The sequence below is a fragment of the Lissotriton vulgaris genome, unplaced genomic scaffold (genome assembly GCF_964263255.1).
Source record: "Lissotriton vulgaris unplaced genomic scaffold, aLisVul1.2 SCAFFOLD_783, whole genome shotgun sequence".
NCBI lineage: Eukaryota > Metazoa > Chordata > Amphibia > Caudata > Salamandridae > Lissotriton > Lissotriton vulgaris.
In genome coordinates, this window is record NW_028250878.1 from 594,956 (window position 1) to 616,792 (window position 21,837).

The 21,837-nt window shown below is 47.0% G+C and overlaps 1 protein-coding gene across 1 annotated transcript in view; it reads right to left on the reverse strand.

Annotated features, from left to right (window-relative positions):
• Positions 1-3,362: 3,362 nt before the first annotated feature.
• The window catches only part of LOC147663092 (beta-microseminoprotein-like), a 129,623-nt gene continuing 111,148 nt past the window's right edge, over positions 3,363-21,837 (reverse strand). Inside the window, exon 4 of the mRNA XM_086950687.1 lies at positions 3,363-3,616. Coding sequence (XP_086806813.1) covers positions 3,484-3,616 — 133 coding nt within the window. The 3' untranslated portion in view covers positions 3,363-3,483. The remainder of the gene's footprint in view (positions 3,617-21,837) is intronic.

Here is a 21,837-nt window from a genome sequence, read left to right on the forward strand (position 1 = left end):
CTTACTCACTAGCTCCACTAGGCACAAGCTTGTTACTAAATTATATCGAGCTGCCAGGGCAGATAGAACACTCCCTGAGGATAAGAGCCTGAATAAATGGAACAAGTGTCTAGACCCACCGCTCACCCAAGAAGATTGGGAACACTGCTGTGCATTAACTGGTGCTCTCACACACAATTGGAACTTACGCATTATACATTTTAAATTCCTTCACCAGACCTACCATACACCTCACCGGCATTTTAGGTATGGTCTCAGAGAGTCAGATGTGTGTACACAATGCGGTGTTCTGGGAGTGGATTTTAGGCACCTAGCCTGGTCCTTCAGCAAGGTGAGGAATTACTGGACCGAAGTGACCGCTAGACTGTCCAAAACTATTGGAGTTGCCTTGATTTGTTCGCCTCAGGTGTGTTACTGGGCCTGCTCCCCTTTCTAAAAGGTGTTACAGGTAAACTAGGTAGAGTATCACTACCTATTGCAAAGAGACGAGTAGCAATGATACTGGACAGCAAACGGAGCCCCTCACTGACACAATGGCTCAAAGACTTGACATATTGCAGGTAAACCTTGGTGTTATATGCAGAGGAGCTACCTGTGGCCTCTCGACCAAATCATATCTGGGAGCCCCTGTTGATATTCTTACGTTCCATTGTTTCACATGATTCCTCTGATACTGAGACTGTATAATTGCTATTACTATCAGTGTCTACGATGTATTATGACTGCAACTAAACTGTCGAAATTGGAATTTACCCTTTATGTATGTATTATATGGCCACTTTTCTTTTTGTTTGATGACATTGTTCCTTTCTTTCCTTGTTCATCCAAACTGTCATTATTTTGCATTATCGGCTTTATGTATTTTATGATACTCTATGGAAAATCAAAAATAAAAATGTACAAAAAAAAAGTAATTGTGGTGGTCCCTAACTGGCCCACACAGAGTTGTTTTCCGCTACTGGAGCTAATGGACCCTCCTTGTTCTCTTGCACCATTGAGGTTTTGCACTTGGAACCTCCCTCATTCTCTTACGCCATTGAGGTTTTGAGCTCAGTAGCAACTTCTTTGACTTTCTCATTCTGGAGGTTGAAAGGAAGAGTTTTGAAGAACAAGGTTTACCTCCCCATATTTTTGATGTAGTACAAAAACTAGGAGATCATCTACTCTTGCTGCCTATACTAAGCACTGGAAAGTCTTTGATTCGTAGTGTTCTGAACAAGGATTTTCTTCAGTGGACTGTCTGTATCTTCTATTCTGCAATTTCTCTTAGATGTTTTTTCCAAAATTCTTTATTTTTTTACTTTGAGATTATAATGGTATGCTATTAAGGCATTCCATGTGAAAGGTGGCATAGTCAAAGTTGAGATTTCCTTGGTGTCTACATTGTTTAAAAGCGTTGTGATTAGTAAACCTTTGCTCAACTTTACACTTCTAATTTGAGATCTTCCCTTGGTGTTAAAGGCATTGGTGAGTGCCCCCTTTGAGCCTTTGACCATGGTGGATCTCAAATTTCTTTCTTTAAGGTCTTTTCCCTCGTGGCCATCACTTTTGCTCATCGGTTGGGGTAAAATTTTGCTCTCCTGTGTCATCCTCTTTTATCACTTTTCTGGATGAGTCAGCAGTGCTTCGAACAGACCCTTCTTTTCTTCCTAAAGTTCAGTCACAGTTCCATTTTTCTTCAGAGCTTATTCTTCCTACTCTCTCTCCTGATCCTTCTTCTTAAGAGGAATGTTATTGCATTTGTTGGATGTTAAACATGCTCTCTTAATTTATCTTGACAGATCCAAGGAATACAGAACATCCAATTCCAAGATCACACTAAGCCTCTGGATCAAAGACACTATTTCCTTGGCTTATGCCTGCTCTGATCTTCCAAGACCTTCTGGCCTGCAAGTTCACTCCACAAGAGGTGTGGCTACCTCTTAGGTGGAATTTAAAGGTGTGACATTAGAGGGGATTTGTTGAGTCGGAACTTGGGCCTTTACACACCTTTATTGGTTGTACAAATGTTACCGAGATTTTGGCATTAAATCACTTAGTATTGCTTTATTTCTTGGTCTCCTGGGAATTATTTTATCAATGGCTGATACTTTGGTATACCTCATAGGTATGGGCTGGTTCGGGGAAGTGGGAGGTAGAGGTAATGCCCTGATTACTTACCGTTAATCTACCTTACTCTTAATCTTACTCATTCTTGACCCAGCCATTTGTTACCGCCAGCTTGCCATCCCTGGTATTTTGGCCTTCGATACGAGGCTTGGTATTACAGGGAGTGCTGGCGGAGGTCTACTCTCTTGTAGTACCTTGCTGAGGGTGGGTTGAGTTAGATAGTATTTCCTGTTTTGTATCCTGTCCTGGGATTGGGCAACTGAACCTGCCTGATAGGTAAGGACTAGGCCAAGAATGAGTAGGACTAAGAGTAATTAAAATTACCGGTAAGTAATCGTGCACTACTTACCTATCAGGCATGCTAGTATGTTCCAGCCAGAAAGCTTTTTTTTAATGCCCCACCTGATAATACAACGCCCTTTCTAGACAACTGGTAGAAGATCCTTGAGGGTCCAGAGCCTAAAATGATCTAACATCGTTTATCCCCCATTTCCAAACGATGCTGGTCACCTCCTTTTCATGCACTCCTTGTGACCAAACTTTTCATCAGGATTCCAAATAAGACCAATGGCTACATGGCAGGGAATAAAAAGTGAAAGAACGGCAGATCTAAGTTCTTCGTAGATACTGGTTGTGCTCTTACTCTCATGTACTTTGTTCCTTACCCTGTCTGTGATTTTTACTCTTACGGTGCAGTGCTCTGAAGTGGCATTAGTGACGTATAGTGCAAACACAAATACCCTAAATAAATAAATGTACTGCTGTACTTGTGCAACACGATACATGCCATAATTTTTAAAAACACAAACTGTAAACATGCAGCATATTGTGATTACAGATCTTTGTGAACAAAACATTTTATATTGTATTTATTACCTTATCTGTATTGTTGATTTGACTTTACTTGGATATTGTTTATTTCTCAGGTATGGGTAAACCTAAGTTGTTATAAAATATCTGTGAGTACTTACACACAAACCTTACAGTAGCTTTGTGCCCAATCAACCCACCAACTTTGTGCCATAACAAATACCAAATACTCACCCACAGGAGGGAAACTATTTTATCAACATTAACATGTTGTGCAAAAATTCCTATCCGATACACAGATTAAACTATATCCATTGGAGAGAAAAAAACTCTTGAGCCCACACCCATGGCTATCTTCCTAATCTGGCACCTCATTGGTACGATATCATAATCAGTTCCTGCAAAAAGAGTTTTATGGAGTACTAATGAAAGAGAACTACAAAGAGGTGCAGCTATATTTTATTTTACAAATGTGTACACATTATTGGAAAAGAATAGAATAACAATTATTCATTTGAAACAGTCAACATTATTATTTGTTATTCTTTTTGAAGGCTGTATATTTTATCTGCCGACTGCACCCAAGACTTCGCACTTAACAGTAGGGTCATCTTTTCTGACAACTCTGGTTTCACATGCCTTGTAGTCCATAAAAGTCCAACAGTTCTTTTTATCGTATTCCACAGGTGTGGCATATCTACAATAAAAGAAGAAATATGAGTGTACCATCATATGGTGAAAAAATACATCTCCATCATGTGTCTTGAGTGCCATTAGTTACCAAGCCATTCTGGTTTGCATGTACAAACCTGCACACAGCTAAACATTATAAAGGAAGCGCTATAAAAGTTGTAAAACACAAAAGCAGTATGGCTTTGAAAGGTAAAAAAAAAAATGCTTGTAGTGCTATTTATTTTACTTTTAGCCATGCTGTGCAGTAGCCACACTGTTCTGCAACATAGCTAAACGACATTGGGAAGTCAATAGCTCTATAATAAGTGAGACCTACTGGCTTTGCCAATGCTGCTTATACCTACTCCAGCAGCATTAGCAAAAAACCTAGGGGTCAAATAAATGGAAGACGGACCTCTCCCTCTCAGCTCAGATTACACAGGTGCCTTCGGCCTGTTTTGGGAAACTGAAAAGTCTACGTAAATTAATCCACTTACAACCTGAGGACTGCCGCCGAGTGGTCATACACGCTACGGTGACGGCAAGATTGGACTATGCAAATAGTCTATATATAGGCTTACCTGCTTACTTGATCAAAAGGCTACAAATGGTCCAAAATGCGGCGGCAAGAATAATCAGGAGAGTTCCCTACTATCAACATGTCGCCACACATCAAGAAACTCCATTAGCTGCCCGTGGCTAGAAGAATAGAATTTAAGGCCTTGACACTTGCTTTCCGTTCTCTCCACGGGAAATGCCCAAGCTATCTGAAGCAGCGCTTATTTGATATTTGATATTTATTAATTTTTATATAGCGCGACTATCGCTCCGGAAGGAGCATCTTGGCGCTGAGCAATCAGAAGAACCCAACTTGATGGAAATGGGAATCATATGGCTGCGAGGACCAACGAGTCGGGTCGAAGGAAGATCCAAGTCTTCAGAAGTTTTCTGAAGAGGGTTTCTGAAGGGGTGTGCCTGAGGTTAGAGGGAAGGCCATTCCAAGCCTTAGCCGCCAGGAGTGAAAAGGTTTTTCCACCTTTCGTTTTGAGCTTAAACCTGGGTATGGTAACCAGATTAGCTCCTGATGACCTCAGGCAGCGCGATGGAGTGTACTGAGGGAAGCGCTTGAGAAGATAGGAGGGGCCTGTGTTCTTAGTGGCCTTAAAGACAGTAACAAGGAGTTTAAAAAGGATCCTTTTGTGGAGGGGCAGCCAATGGAGGGTGTTGAGGGCCGCCAAGGCCGAGGACCTTCTCGGAAGTCCGAGAACGAGCCTGGCCGCCGCGTGCTGGAAGCTCTGTAGCTTCTTAAGGGTGGACTTTTTTATACCTGCCAGGAGACCATTGCAATAATCGAGTCTGGACAGGATCAGAGCCACGGCCACTGATTTCCTGGCGGAAATAGGGAGAAAGTCAAAGAATTTCTTTAGCTGTTTGATGAGATTAAAGCAGCACCCTGCAGTAATGCGCGCATGGTCGTCAAAACTGAGGGACGAGTCGAATTGGACACCCAGATTGCGGGCCGATGAGACTGCACTGGGAGGTGCCTCAGAGTGTTGGGGCCACCAATCTTTTGGAGAAAAAAGGGTGTCTTTGCCTAAGGGTATAATCTCAGTTTTGGCGCTGTTGCACTTGAGGTGATTATTATTGAGCCATGCAAAGACTTGGGAAAGGCAATTCTGGAATCTAAGAGCGGCATCGGGGAGTTTATTGTCAAGGGTGACGACAAGTTGAGTGTCGTCAGCGTAAGATGTTACAAGGATGCCATGGGATTCAATCAGGGTGAGCAAGGGGGCCATGTAAATATTGAAGAAAAGTGGGCTCAGAATGGACCCCTGGGGCACACCTGATAGAATGGTTCTTTCGCTGGAGAGAAAGGGGCCAAGTGAGACTGTTTGTGATCTGTTAGACAGAAATGAAGATATCCATTTCAGAGCGGTATCCGACACACCAATTTCGCACATTCTGTGGATGAGGATTGCATGAGAGATGGTATCAAATGCTGCGGTTAAGTCGAGCAGGATGAGAACAGCGTGTTTCCCCTCATCCTGCAGGAACTTGATGGTGTCGGATAACTCGATCAGAGCAGTTTCAGTAGAATGGCCGGAGCGGAAACCAGATTGCTGAGGATGGAGAATATGGTTGTTTTCCACAAAGGCTTTTAGCTCAGCATGTACTATTTGCTCGGTAATTTTGCCTAATGCTGGAAGTAGGGAAATTGGGCGCATGTTGGAAAGGTCTGTCGGGGGTTTATTATGCTTTTTCATTAGAGGCTTTACGATGGCTTTCTTCCATTCAGCCGGAACAGTGCCTGAGCTGAGGGATTGATTGATGATGGAATTGATGAGAGGGTTGACGGCCTCAATGAGAAGATGTAGGATGGCCGGGGGACAGGAGTCAGTAGGGGCTCCCGAACGGCAGGTCATGATGGCCTTCTGGGATTGAGGCAAGGATACTGGAGAAAAACTGCAAAAAGAAGGTGTATCAGTGTTGTGAAGTAAGGGAGGGGTGGCAGGGGGGGGGAAATCCTTGTGGATGTTATTAATTTTGTCAACAAAGAAATCAGCGATTTGGTTACAAAGAGTTTGGGATGGGGGGATTTCTAGTGCCAGGGCTTTGGGGTGGGTAAAGGACTTAACAATATTGAAGATGGTATGTTGTTTTTGATTAGCTGTTTCTATGGCTGTGGTGAAAAACTCTTTTTTGGCTTTCTTTATGTGTGACAGATATAGTTTCCTCTGCCGAATGTATAGGGTTTTGGAGGTGGGGTCGTATGTTTTCCTCCACTCTCTTTCAAGGACCCTGCACATACGATGGCTATCGGTGAGGGCCTGAGTATACCACGGGGCATTGGGCTTCCTTTTATGGGAAATTGGTTTATGATTGGTTGAGTTGGACTTATCCAGGACCAATTTGTTGATCCAGATGTGGAAGTTTTTGGAATCTTGCGATACATCTCCTACGATAGTGGGAGGATGGGAAGGGAGCTGAGGATGAGACTTAATGGACTCAGCTACTTTCTTCCAGTTTATCGCAAAGGTTGAGGGGGAATTCTTACAGTGTGGGTGGGGAGAGGGTTTTGCCTTGATAGAAAAAGGTATAAAATGATGGTCAGTCCAAATTTGTGGGATTGGGGGGGATACAGTTATAGTGGATGAATTGGTGCAGATGCCATCTAATGTGTGTCCGGCCGAGTGCGTGGGGGGCACGACCAGTTGAGAAAGGCCAAAGATATCAAGGGATTGTTGAAAGGTTAAAGTGTGGGGGTCTGCGCGGGATTCCAAATGAAGATTGAAATCGCCGAGAAGAGTAAAGCTGGGGTAATGAGTCAAGTGAGATCCAAGGGTGTCATCCAGGGAGTCCAGGAAAGGCGTGGCGTTTCCGGGGGGGCGATACACAAGTCCACCAGTAAAAGAGGTGGAGGAGTTAATGTGAATCACAAAGCCTAAGCTCTCACAGTCCTTGAGTGAGGTCAGTTCAAATGTGTGGAATCTAACATCCTTTCTGATGATAATAGCTAACCCACCTCCCCTGCCGGCTGGTCTGTCTCGTCTGAGAATCGTAAAATCAGGGGGAAGGGCAGTTGCCAGATCAGGATTAGATGAGTCATTTAGCCAAGACTCAGTGATGAACAGTGCGTCTAGGTCATGGGAAAGTATGAGGTCATGGATATCTTGTCCATGACAAGCTAAGGATCTGGCGTTGATGAGTCCACAACGAAAGGTAATCGGCTTATGTGACGGTAGGGAGGAGGGGTGTGGGATGGTGCCAGTGGGTCCCAAGGATGACCATCTACAGGAACGGCATGAAAATGGTCCCCAGAGGTGAGCAATGGGACGGTGATCCTTGCAGCTATGGCTTGATGGTGGCGGGCGCATAGCGAGTAGCGTGTTAGAGTCGTACTTGAGAACAGGGTTGGATTGGGCAGCATGGCCCGCGCCCGGCGCCATCGTGGCGCGGACGGGCGCAGACGGGCTTGGCTTAGGCGCGGCTTCGGCTTATGCAGCTACAAACAAAATAGGCCACTTAGATCAGGCGCCTTGAACCTACTCTGCGTCCTGAGGTTCAAGAAAGCACGTATTGGAGGGAGATCCTTTGTGACCGTGGCTACAAAGCTCTGAACGATTTGCCCAACTTCTTGCGACAGATACAATCTGAGCCTACCTTTAGGAAAGATTTGAAAACTTGGCTTTTTAGCCTCGACACCTAGGGACAGGATAGCATTTGTCGATCTAGCAGTTAGCACTTCTGTCTTTCTCTTAGCGCCGGGACACCTCTGTTTGAGGTAGCTGTTCGCTCTCTTATACATTTCGTTATTATTATTATTATTATTATTATTATTATTATTATTATTATTATTAGTATTATTAGTAATATTATTATTATTATCTTGGTACGGTTGGATAAGCTCTTAACCCTCGTTGTCAAAGCCAAGAAAAGAGGGATGGGGTGAAATTCTTCCTGCCAGTTTGGTTGGCGGATCCCTCTTCAGTCAGGGCCAGTGCCAAGTCTGATTTGCCTATGGTTAGTCAATGGAACAGAAAGCAAAATTAGAATGGGTTGGAATGGACCTCAAATAATTTTCAGTGGATAAGGTACACCCAGAGGGGGTTTGTATAGCGGATTTTGCATAGAAACTTAAGATTGAGTGGGGTTAGTGGAATGCTTAGTCATATGGAGGCTTGAGTGCTCAAAAAATATCCTGGCTGTTAGTGCAAAAGACAACAGTTGCTTGGCGACTACAGGATATTTTTATAGCACTTGCCCACTGGTCTTTTCTTTCTTACACACCCCTAAGTGTCAGTGGAAAACGTAATATCCTCAGTATAGTATCAGGATAATGATTAGGAGCAAGACCAGGCACTTTATTCAGAATTATACACATTCTCTAGTGCAATTAATTCTAGCACTTCTCCGTCACATTTTTGCTATTTTTAGTAATTATGTAATATGAATATTTTGTACTTTATGTATTCCATTTGAAATACCCATGTCTTTTATCCCTCTATTCATTCTTACCTCTTCTGGCAAGCAAGAGCGTGCGTGTTGGCGAAAGGAAAACGAGTGAATGTGTACACTGATAGTCAGTACGCCTTTGGCGTAGCCCATAGTTTTGGACGATTGTGGCGTGAACGTGGGTTCCTGACGTCACATGGCGCGAAAATTCAACATGGCCAGCTAATACACGACCTTCTCTAGTCACTGACCCTGCCCCTACAAGTTGCGATTGTAAAATGCAGTGCACACAGAAAGATTCAAGATGATGTTGGTCGAGGGAATGCATTTGCAGACGAGGTCGCGAAAGAGACTGCAAGGAACACAATGAGTCGGATGTATGTTGTAGGTCCTGCTAGATGGACCCCTGATGTGGGTATGTGTGAGGACACCATCAAAAGCATGAAATCTATACAAGCTGACGCGACTGAGAGAGAGGTGAATGAATGGAGAGAAAGCAAGGGTAGATTAGATGCGAATGGTTGTTGGGTCGAACTGTCAGAACATCAGCGATGGTTGTTACCTAACGCTTATGTGCTCGCAATGGTGACGATGGCCCATGGAGTGGCACACGTCAGTGTGAAAGGAATATGTAAGTTGTTGGCCCCAGTATGGCAGAATAGTGGTATCCCAAAATGTGCAGAGAATCTGGTCAGAAATTGTATGGTGTGTTTAAAGCACAATCCCGGTAGAGGGACCCCAACCCCAGCTGGTCATTTTGCACCTCCAACGTACCCGTTCGAGGTCTTGCAGCTCGATTTCATCCACATGGAGAGGTGAAATAACCTGAAGTATGTGCTTGTTGTCGTTTGCGCCTTCTCCAGGTGGGTAGAAGCGTACCCCCTTAAGGACAACACTGCATTGTCAACTGCCAAAGCCCTTGTCAAAGAATTCTTCCCTAGATTTGGCATGCCTAGGATTGTCTGGAGTGATAACGGAAGTGAATTTGTGGGACAAGTGACGAGGAGAGTGTGTGAGTGTCTAGGCATCCACCAGAAGTTCCACGCTGCAAACCACCCCCAATCGGCAGGTTTGGTAGAGTGCTATAATGGCATATTAAAATTGAAACTGGCAAAAATCCAAGCCAGCACAGGTCTCAAGTGGCCAGACGCCCTGCCTTTAGCACTCTTGTCTACCAGGATGATTGTCCATTCTAGACTGGGACTTAGCCCACACGAGATCGTGTTCGGGCGCCCAGCAAATATATGGGGAGTACCGAGGCCAAGAAAGCTCAGTGAGATCGAGTACCCTGCACTGTTTGACTATTTGCATGAATTGACAACTAAACTGCATGCTTTACATCAACAGGTCCACAGCTCCTCTCCACCGGCATCTGACGATCCAGGCCATGCCATCGAACCTGGCTCGTGGATCCTAGTTCGGAATTTCAGGAGAACAAAGAACGAGGAGCCTCGCTGGACCGGACCTTTCCAGGTTTTGCTGTCGACCCGCTCTGCAGTACGTGTCCACGGAAAGAAACACTGGGTGCACGGCGCCCATTGCAAAAGGGTCCCGCTGCCCCTTCCATATGACCGGTGGGTCCAGAACGGAATCGCTGACTCTGAGACTGAAACTGTACCTCGTTTTGTCCCCTTCAGCGATGCACGATTAAGAGGAACTGATACCGACAAAGAGAGCGATTGCATTTTGCAAGGATCTGTGCCACCGGCAATGCAGTTGGACACTACCGAGCCTGAAACATTGTTCAAAGATCACACCGTGCCTGAGAAAGAACGTTATAATCTGAGGCCAAGACCAAGGAACTGACATACCCAAATTAGTGTGATCTTCCCTTTTCCCATGAACTATTTTTGATTCCACAGCTCTCTCGCCCAGGGAACTAGCTCATTTTTGATTTTCGAACCGCCATCCGGTTCTGCTGCTAAGGCCGCGGTTGAAGTCTGAGGAGTGCAGCCGGGGACGCCTAGGTCAACGGTTCTGGTCAGTCTGAGGGAATCACCCCGGATTGGACAGAGCGCACATCTTGGCAGAAGCAACCTCCCACCGCGGGCAGCAACCAGAGGATGGAGTTTCCGAGGGTAGAGAGACCTGCTAGACGCATGAACTTTAAAAAGAGAATATGCACTGTGATGGCAAAGAAGAAATTCTTGATAACATGTATTTTGATGATATGTAGCATAACGATGTTCTTGATTGGTTATACTTTATGCACGTTTTAAATCACCTTTTTAAACAACACTCAGCCCACACCTCCTCCAACTGTTTCCTCACACTCCTTTCACCCTCTTCCTGAACACGAGTCTGCCAGAAGACTAGAGTTTGTAAATAACTCCTTCATCCAGCTCCTACACCAGCACCAGTCTATAATGAACACATCAAATTGTTGGATATGTGGACTCATGCCACACACAACAGATAAGGGCATTCCATACTTCATCCTGCCATTCAGTTATTATGGTTCTCTGTGGGCTTTCCAGACCATGTTCCTGTTCGCCCTAGAACCATACCCGCCCCGTTCCACAGAGAGCGATTCCAGCAACAAGGCACTAGTGGTAGGAATAAGAAATATGAGTAGTGATGTTGACACGTACCAAACGATTCCTAAAGATGAACTCACTCCATATAGCCATTGGAATATGACTAAATATGGGTTCTCTTTGAATAAAAACCAGAAAATGAAGAGATCATCCCCAGTCTGGATAGTGCCCCACCGTGGTCACTTATGTCTGCAAGGTATTGGCAGGGATCCCAAAGCACAGTTGGGGAAGAGCGTATGCACGGAAACATATGTGTTTGCTTCCCGAACTTCCCCTCCATTCTTGGCGGCTAAAGGCACCTATTTCGTCTGCCATGACAAAGCCTATACATGGTTGCCCCCTGACTTCTCGGGCACATGCTTCATCTCGTTTCTGCTGCCACCCACCTACACGGCCGGGGCAGATTACCATCGGACAAGGACAGTTAGGGGTGTCGTGAGTCAAGACGACACCGCGGGTCAAGAATTTGGAGACTTCGCAAAGGGTTTTCTGCCATTTTGGGGGCCAGCAGGAACATTCGACAATTGAGGAGGATAGTTGAGTCCGCCGTGACCGAAACGGCCGGTGCCCTTAGCAACTTAACAGCCGAGCTTCAGTCGGATCGACTTATGACACTTCAGAACAGGGTTGCCCTAGATGTCATACTTGCAGACCGTGGTGGTGTGTGCAGAGTGATCCAATCTAGTTGCTGCATTTTCATCACCGATAATGCCCCGACAGTGTACCAGGCCATCTCCAAACTACACCAAATCTCTGATTCCCTTAACGTGGAGAAAGGGGATTGGTCTGTGCTAGGATGGCTGTGGGAACTGATCTCTGCCTGGGGATGGAAAACTCTGATCTTCATTGGGATGATCCTAGCCGTTCTGTTTATGTTCTGCCTGTTTGTACAGTGCGCTCCTGCATTATGTGGCCTCTGTGCTACTTCATGTGTGAGGAAGCCTGTATCAAGGAACGAACTGAGCAACAGAATGATGCCCCAGCAGCATCTCCACGAATTCATCAATACAGATCTGGATTCAGATTAGAGTTATTGCCTAATATGAGGGCAAAAGGAGGGTCTGTGGTACTGCAATTCTGGACCCTGCCGTTCCGCCAGCCTCGGGGTCCACACACTCGTATCGCAAATGTCGTCGTACCATGACGAATTTGGTATCGACGGACCGGTAATGATTATTACATCATCCCTATGCATTTGCGTCATGATCGAGTGATGCTGACACCCTTAAATCGTGGTTTCCGTCTCGAACCCTCAGACGCCATTTTGTGAACGGCATCCATCTTATGGCTTGCCCTCATATAGTCAATTGATTAAGGCCGAGTTTGATCTGAAAGGACACGTCCACCATAGCTGACTTCCCCGTGACCTGGCCGAGCTGACTCCACCGCCTCCAGCCAAACCTGTTTGGGCAGCTCCTCGCCCAGTGGCCGAGTAAGATATCATCAAGGCTCAACATGCCATAAACCATTCACTACATACAGACCATGTTTTCCATACACATACACCTGTCCATGATTCTTGTTTATGACCAGTTTTACGATGGGAGGGTCCTTGACCTTATTGGTGTTTCATCGATATCTGATGGGAATTCTGGGTCTGGCGGGGTAATCCATCACAATCCGGACATCTGAAATATGTGCTGACCAGCATGACTTCGCTCGTTGTATTGTTGTGAAAATATGTGTATAACCATATCATAAACTCAAGAATTCTTGCCCGCAGCTGTTATTTATCTATATAAGGAGAAGTCTGGTTCTGTAAAAACGAACAGTCTCCTGAGAACTTATGACCCGTGATGTTGTAATTCTAGGACACCTGTTACTTGGTTGCAACCAATAAACCTCGATCTATGACTACACCTAGAAGACTCTGTGTTTCTGTAAGTCCAGAACAGGGAGAACCTAGAGGTCTTCGGGTGTGGTCCCCTGGCACCACCGGGTCTCTAAAAACCCGGCACTTCAGTGTCAGTCGTTTTCCTATTATGTAGAGATATGGCTTTTACCAAGCTGCACCAACAAAACACACAGGAATGGCTTGGGCAGCTGTAGTAGTGAAAACGTACCCAGAGGGAAGCACTGGACTAGGGTAGGAGGAAGAAGGGACATTGCTAGGTTCCCTCACACACATGTTACTGGTTCAAAACATGGATTGGAGGAAGATGCTTCCTCACACCCATAAAACACGGAAACTATATGCAGCAACAGTGTAGGGTTTGTTAAGTATAGGTGTGTGGGGGTTGGAGGAGAAATATATGTTTCGGGGTTATATGAGCATCTCACTGTGTAGGGTTATATGGGTAAATGTGATCATGTTTTGATGTGGGGTGAATATGATGGGGACAGATTGTTATTGCTGTGGTGTGATGATGAAGTGGAAAGAAAGTAGTTACTTGCCTGTAACAATTGTTTTGTGGATTAGATCTCTTCTTGGGTTTGGACATAGCTTAGAAATTAATATACCTTTTATTTTTGGCCATCAATCTTACCTGTAGCTAGTATGAGTCTCAAAGATATGAACAGTAAGCCCACAATGCCTGAGAAGTAGCCACCACCTCCAGATTCTTTTTGCTCAGGACTTTATTGGCCAAGCATGTACTGAGTATATTTTACAGAATTGCAAACAATGTGCTTGCACTAACAGACATGTAAGTCTGGTAGGTAACTAGTTTTTGCAGTATGAGACTACTCTAGATTCACATGCTGTGCATTGATTATACACTGTATTTTCTCCTTGAAATGAGGGTGTGAAGTGTGAGGCCCAAATAGGTTTTTGATGGGAAGTTATGAGCACAGCTTCCTCACCAAGAATATTCCCAGGTGCCACACTGGATTCAGTGATTTTTACAAGCACTGCTCCCCACTAGTTGGTATGGCACAATATGGCACTGCACTGACGCCATACCTCCCTGGAATTGAAGGAGTGCAGCTGTATACAAGTACCCTCATTCCGCAATGATATCAGTTCCTTTTTCTGTGGCCATCAATGTAGATCTGGAGCTTGCCACCCAAATTTGTTGGTGATCCAATGATTTCAAATTCTCCACAGGCGGTGTGCCAGGGACGATGTCTCTACTGAAAACAACAGGAGTCAAGCCGTGACTCCTCTGCACTGCCTGGGCTCTGTTCACCACTTGAAGTTGTGCAATAAGTGTTCCAATCTGCAGCTGAAGGCAATCAGGCAGACGAAGGTGAAGTTTAATTTCATCGAGCATAAGAAGATGTTGCGTTTAAAACAGAAGTCCAGCTCCTGTTTCAACTCACAGGGCAATGCTCGGTTGACTTCTCAGGGCTGGTTCTGCATGTAGCCCCCTTCCTGCTCAAAGTCTTCCACTAAGTCAAAGTCAAAAACATTTCATATGAGCAAGAAAATAAAGCCAACCTCATCCCTATATCCCCACTTGCAGTCTGACGAGAATGCGCCTGCGCTTGGGTGTCACTCAAAGGATCCTGTGTCTTTTGACTCCAACCGGCCACACATTTGGCCTGCAAAAACAACAAGTGATGGACTGAATGTGGATCAATGTCACACACTCCCCCAGTCAAAAGATCTGGGCCCAAATCCATCGTTTTTTTGCACTCCACACCACCCTGGGTTAGACAATGGCGATATGCAAATCAGCTCTGACCCTGTTGCACCATGGGAACAGTCCAGTCCGAACTACAAAAGCCATGTCCTTCCCAGAACGGAATCAAGCATCCGAGGACCGGACCGGTTTCGAGGTAACACCTCTCATCAGCCCGGCTAGCTTGACTCCAAGTGGTGTGGAGTGCCTGGGACCCACGTCTGGGCATCCCCAGCGCACTTAGGGCGGCAATTGCAAAAACAACAAGTGATGGACTGAATGTGGATCAATGTCACACACTCCCCCAGTCAAAAGATCTGGGCCCAAATCCATCGTTTTTTTGCACTCCACACCACCCTGGGTTAGACAATGGCGATATGCAAATCAGCTCTGACCCTGTTGCACCATGGGAACAGTCCAGTCCGAACTACAAAAGCCATGTCCTTCCCAGAACGGAATCAAGCATCCGAGGACCGGACCGGTTTCGAGGTAACACCTCTCATCAGCCCGGCTAGCTTGACTCCAAGTGGTGTGGAGTGCCTGGGACCCACGTCTGGGCATCCCCAGCGCACTTAGGGCGGCAATTGCAAAAACAACAAGTGATGGACTGAATGTGGATCAATGTCACACACTCCCCCAGTCAAAAGATCTGGGCCCAAATCCATCGTTTTTTTGCACTCCACACCACCCTGGGTTAGACAATGGCGATATGCAAATCAGCTCTGACCCTGTTGCACCATGGGAACAGTCCAGTCCGAACTACAAAAGCCATGTCCTTCCCAGAACGGAATCAAGCATCCGAGGACCGGACCGGTTTCGAGGTAACACCTCTCATCAGCCCGGCTAGCTTGACTCCAAGTGGTGTGGAGTGCCTGGGACCCACGTCTGGGCATCCCCAGTGCACTTAGGGCGGCAATTGCAAAAACAACAAGTGATGGACTGAATGTGGATCAATGTCACACACTCCCCCAGTCAAAAGATCTGGGCCCAAATCCATCGTTTTTTTGCACTCCACACCACCCTGGGTTAGACAATGGCGATATGCAAATCAGCTCTGACCCTGTTGCACCATGGGAACAGTCCAGTCCGAACTACAAAAGCCATGTCCTTCCCAGAACGGAATCAAGCATCCGAGGACCGGACCGGTTTCGAGGTAACACCTCTCATCAGCCCGGCTAGCTTGACTCCAAGTGGTGTGGAGTGCCTGGGACCCACGTCTGGGCATCCCCAGCGCACTTAGGGCGGCAATTGCCAACACAACAAGTGATGGACCGAATGTGGATCAATTTCACACATTCCCCCAGTCAAACGATGGATTAGGACCCAGATCTTTTGACTGGGTTGAGTGTGTGACATTGATCCTCATTCGGTCCATCACCTGTTGTTTTTGCAAACTCGCTATAAGTGTACTGGGGATGCCCAGACGTGGGTCCCAGGCACTCCACACCACTGGAGTCAAGCTAGCCGGGCTGATGAGAGGTGTTACCTCGAAACCGGTCCGGTCCTCGGATGCTTGATTCCGTTCTGGGAAGGACATGGCTTTTGTAGTTCGGACTGCACTGTTCCCATGGGGCACAGGGTCAGAGCTGATTTGCATATCGCCATTGTCTAACCCAGGGTGGTGTGGAGTGCAAAAAAACGATGGATTAGGACCCAGATCTTTTGACTGGGTTGAGTGTGTGACATTGATCCTCATTCGGTCCATCACCTGTTGTTTTTGCAAACTCGCTATAAGTGTACTGGGGATGCCCAGACGTGGGTCCCAGGCACTCCACACCACTGGAGTCAAGCTAGCCGGGCTGATGAGAGGTGTTACCTCGAAACCGGTCCGGTCCTCGGATGCTTGATTCCGTTCTGGGAAGGACATGGCTTTTGTAGTTCGGACTGCACTGTTCCCATGGGGCACAGGGTCAGAGCTGATTTGCATATCGCCATTGTCTAACCCAGGGTGGTGTGGAGTGCAAAAAAACGATGGATTAGGACCCAGATCTTTTGACTGGGTTGAGTGTGTGACATTGATCCTCATTCGGTCCATCACCTGTTGTTTTTGCAAACTCGCTATAAGTGTACTGGGGATGCCCAGACGTGGGTCCCAGGCACTCCACACCACTGGAGTCAAGCTAGCCGGGCTGATGAGAGGTGTTACCTCGAAACCGGTCCGGTCCTCGGATGCTTGATTCCGTTCTGGGAAGGACATGGCTTTTGTAGTTCGGACTGCACTGTTCCCATGGGGCACAGGGTCAGAGCTGATTTGCATATCGCCATTGTCTAACCCAGGGTGGTGTGGAGTGCAAAAAAACGATGGATTAGGACCCAGATCTTTTGACTGGGTTGAGTGTGTGACATTGATCCTCATTCGGTCCATCACCTGTTGTTTTTGCAAACTCGCTATAAGTGTACTGGGGATGCCCAGACGTGGGTCCCAGGCACTCCACACCACTGGAGTCAAGCTAGCCGGGCTGATGAGAGGTGTTACCTCGAAACCGGTCCGGTCCTCGGATGCTTGATTCCGTTCTGGGAAGGACATGGCTTTTGTAGTTCGGACTGCACTGTTCCCATGGGGCACAGGGTCAGAGCTGATTTGCATATCGCCATTGTCTAACCCAGGGTGGTGTGGAGTGCAAAAAAACGATGGATTAGGACCCAGATCTTTTGACTGGGTTGAGTGTGTGACATTGATCCTCATTCGGTCCATCACCTGTTGTTTTTGCAAACTCGCTATAAGTGTACTGGGGATGCCCAGACGTGGGTCCCAGGCACTCCACACCACTGGAGTCAAGCTAGCCGGGCTGATGAGAGGTGTTACCTCGAAACCGGTCCGGTCCTCGGATGCTTGATTCCGTTCTGGGAAGGACATGGCTTTTGTAGTTCGGACTGCACTGTTCCCATGGGGCACAGGGTCAGAGCTGATTTGCATATCGCCATTGTCTAACCCAGGGTGGTGTGGAGTGCAAAAAAACGATGGATTAGGACCCAGATCTTTTGACTGGGTTGAGTGTGTGACATTGATCCTCATTCGGTCCATCACCTGTTGTTTTTGCAAACTCGCTATAAGTGTACTGGGGATGCCCAGACGTGGGTCCCAGGCACTCCACACCACTGGAGTCAAGCTAGCCGGGCTGATGAGAGGTGTTACCTCGAAACTGGTCCGGTCCTCGGATGCTTGATTCCGTTCTGGGAAGGACATGGCTTTTGTAGTTCGGACTGCACTGTTCCCATGGGGCACAGGGTCAGAGCTGATTTGCATATCGCCATTGTCTAACCCAGGGTGGTGTGGAGTGCAAAAAAACGATGGATTAGGACCCAGATCTTTTGACTGGGTTGAGTGTGTGACATTGATCCTCATTCGGTCCATCACCTGTTGTTTTTGCAAACTCGCTATAAGTGTACTGGGGATGCCCAGACGTGGGTCCCAGGCACTCCACACCACTGGAGTCAAGCTAGCCGGGCTGATGAGAGGTGTTACCTCGAAACCGGTCCGGTCCTCGGATGCTTGATTCCGTTCTGGGAAGGACATGGCTTTTGTAGTTCGGACTGCACTGTTCCCATGGGGCACAGGGTCAGAGCTGATTTGCATATCGCCATTGTCTAACCCAGGGTGGTGTGGAGTGCAAAAAAACGATGGATTAGGACCCAGATCTTTTGACTGGGTTGAGTGTGTGACATTGATCCTCATTCGGTCCATCACCTGTTGTTTTTGCAAACTCGCTATAAGTGTACTGGGGATGCCCAGACGTGGGTCCCAGGCACTCCACACCACTGGAGTCAAGCTAGCCGGGCTGATGAGAGGTGTTACCTCGAAACCGGTCCGGTCCTCGGATGCTTGATTCCGTTCTGGGAAGGACATGGCTTTTGTAGTTCGGACTGCACTGTTCCCATGGGGCACAGGGTCAGAGCTGATTTGCATATCGCCATTGTCTAACCCAGGGTGGTGTGGAGTGCAAAAAAACGATGGATTAGGACCCAGATCTTTTGACTGGGTTGAGTGTGTGACATTGATCCTCATTCGGTCCATCACCTGTTGTTTTTGCAAACTCGCTATAAGTGTACTGGGGATGCCCAGACGTGGGTCCCAGGCACTCCACACCACTGGAGTCAAGCTAGCCGGGCTGATGAGAGGTGTTACCTCGAAACCGGTCCGGTCCTCGGATGCTTGATTCCGTTCTGGGAAGGACATGGCTTTTGTAGTTCGGACTGCACTGTTCCCATGGGGCACAGGGTCAGAGCTGATTTGCATATCGCCATTGTCTAACCCAGGGTGGTGTGGAGTGCAAAAAAACGATGGATTAGGACCCAGATCTTTTGACTGGGTTGAGTGTGTGACATTGATCCTCATTCGGTCCATCACCTGTTGTTTTTGCAAACTCGCTATAAGTGTACTGGGGATGCCCAGACGTGGGTCCCAGGCACTCCACACCACTGGAGTCAAGCTAGCCGGGCTGATGAGAGGTGTTACCTCGAAACCGGTCCGGTCCTCGGATGCTTGATTCCGTTCTGGGAAGGACATGGCTTTTGTAGTTCGGACTGCACTGTTCCCATGGGGCACAGGGTCAGAGCTGATTTGCATATCGCCATTGTCTAGCCCAGGGTGGTGTGGAGTGCAAAAAAACGATGGATTAGGACCCAGATCTTTTGACTGGGTTGAGTGTGTGACATTGATCCTCATTCGGTCCATCACCTGTTGTTTTTGCAAACTCGCTATAAGTGTACTGGGGATGCCCAGACGTGGGTCCCAGGCACTCCACACCACTGGAGTCAAGCTAGCCGGGCTGATGAGAGGTGTTACCTCGAAACCGGTCCGGTCCTCGGATGCTTGATTCCGTTCTGGGAAGGACATGGCTTTTGTAGTTCGGACTGCACTGTTCCCATGGGGCACAGGGTCAGAGCTGATTTGCATATCGCCATTGTCTAACCCAGGGTGGTGTGGAGTGCAAAAAAACGATGGATTAGGACCCAGATCTTTTGACTGGGTTGAGTGTGTGACATTGATCCTCATTCGGTCCATCACCTGTTGTTTTTGCACACATTTGGCCTGGGCAAGCCTCAAATTTCCCAGGCTGCAGTGGAACCTGCTGCAAGTAGTAGTCATCAAGGATGACATGCTACAAATTTCCATATGCTACCTGCTCCCTTTGACATACCTTTGGGCCCCAATGGGCCACAAAAGTCCCCTGTTGAACTTTTCCCACCAATTTCTCACTGAACTGCTTTCTCAAGCCCCTTGCCTATGGCACAACGAGGATGTTCTAGACATTGACTCCAGCTCTAGAGTCCAAGACAGCTCCTTCTATGTCTTTGATGATGCTGACTCTGCCGGCTCTGGTCTCTGATTCGAAAACTGACGTCAGCACTCGTCAGGCCTCTGTCACGCTATGAAATAACAGCCAGACTCTTGGCCTCAAAATCTCACCTGAAGCCAGTACTAGGGCTTGCTTAATGCCTCTCACAACATTGATAATGATGCCAAGCTGGACTACATGCGCCCCCCTCATTAAACTGATGAAGGACTCCATTAAGACTTGCAAAATGCCAGTGGTCTAGATACCTCACAAGAGACAAAGGAGCACTCGCCACGTGGTCCAGCAATGGGGAAAAAAACCTTTTTTGCAGTAGAAGTGTGAAAGGCAACAGAAGTGCTAGACTACAATTACTTATTCTGAAAACCAAAGCCACTTTACTGACTAGTGACACCTGAGGACATTCACTCCACGAGAGGCGGTAAACATTGTTTACAAAGATATTTACACATTTGCATTATATTACAATGCAAGCTGTTACAATGGCACAGACTGGAGTTGGAATAGTAAATAATACTACTCCATAATCCAGCACCCCTCCCCCCCCACAGCAAGTCTTTGTAATGATTTGTGTTGTAATGGTCTGTAATGTAACACAGTTGTGTAATGAACGTGTTGTAATGACATGCATTCTAAACGTGTGCGGTGTAACATGGCCTATTCATGAGAGACAGCAATTCTCCAACTCTTCCTCCCCTGTTGCCGCAGTCCCTAATTAGGACCCTTGCTCTCTCAGGATATGACCCTCATATGGAAATCCATCACATCAGAACGATGGGTTTACAGATTGTTCAAAAGACTATGAGCTGCTTTTTATTTCTACCTTTTATTCCACCTTCAACAGAGCGATTTGTGCCAGATCATGTCCCTATTTTGATGCAAAATGTCAATCTCCTGCAGGCCAGAGGCACCTTTAAGTGGTTTTCAGATTCCAAGAGGAGCAAAGGTGCTATTCACTCTACTTCACCATGCAGAAGAAGGACGCAGGCCTCAGGCCAATACTGAACTGCTGGCCATTGAATACCTTTCCTTCGAAGGACAAATTCAAAATTCTTACTCTGGCTCGGGTACTCTCTGCTCTGGATTCAAGGGCCTGGATGGTGTCCCCGGAATTGCAGGACGTGTATTTTCATACCTGCCCTACAGTCCCACAAGCTTAATGTGGTTCATGGTGCGGTCAGAATGACAACAAGCTTACTGTGCTGTCCTTTGGCCTTACCGTGCAAATCCAGGTGTTTAAAAAAGTGATGGCGGTGGTCAGGCCGTACCGTCAGAGGTCAGGGATACACGTATTCCCATACCTGAAAGTATAAGTGCTCCAGGCGGGTTCACTGCAGTCGTTCATATACCACCTATGACAAAAACTGGGCTCTTGATCTCCTTCGGGTTGTCCATCAGTGAGCTGCAATCTCACCTGTGACCTATGCAAAGGATTCCCTTCATAAGAGTTATGCTGGATACAGTGGTGTGCAAGGCCTTTCCACTGCTGCAATGAGGCCAGGGCATTCAGGATATGATGTAAACATTTCCAGCCTTGTTCTGGGTCTCGGTGGAGAAAGTTCTAGGGCCTCTTGAGCTACTGTCATCATGCATCCTTGCTTCTCTTAAGCCAGATGGAAGATGTGGTCTCTGCAATGGAACCTACAGTTTAAATGGCTTCAGCACGGCTGCCTCCCTAACAGCGTCAAGATCTCACCAGAGATGGCTCAGGACCTCATGAGGTGGTACTCAAGCATCAACCAAACAATTGGCAGGCCCATATCATACAAGCAAGGTGCTTTAGAGGCCTTGGACCATTGCCAGGAGGCTCTGTGCGGCTTGAGGTGACCTAACCAGCAGAAAATCTTTTTGGTGGCCAACTACATAGCGGGGTTAGTGAACGCCAGGGAAGATGAG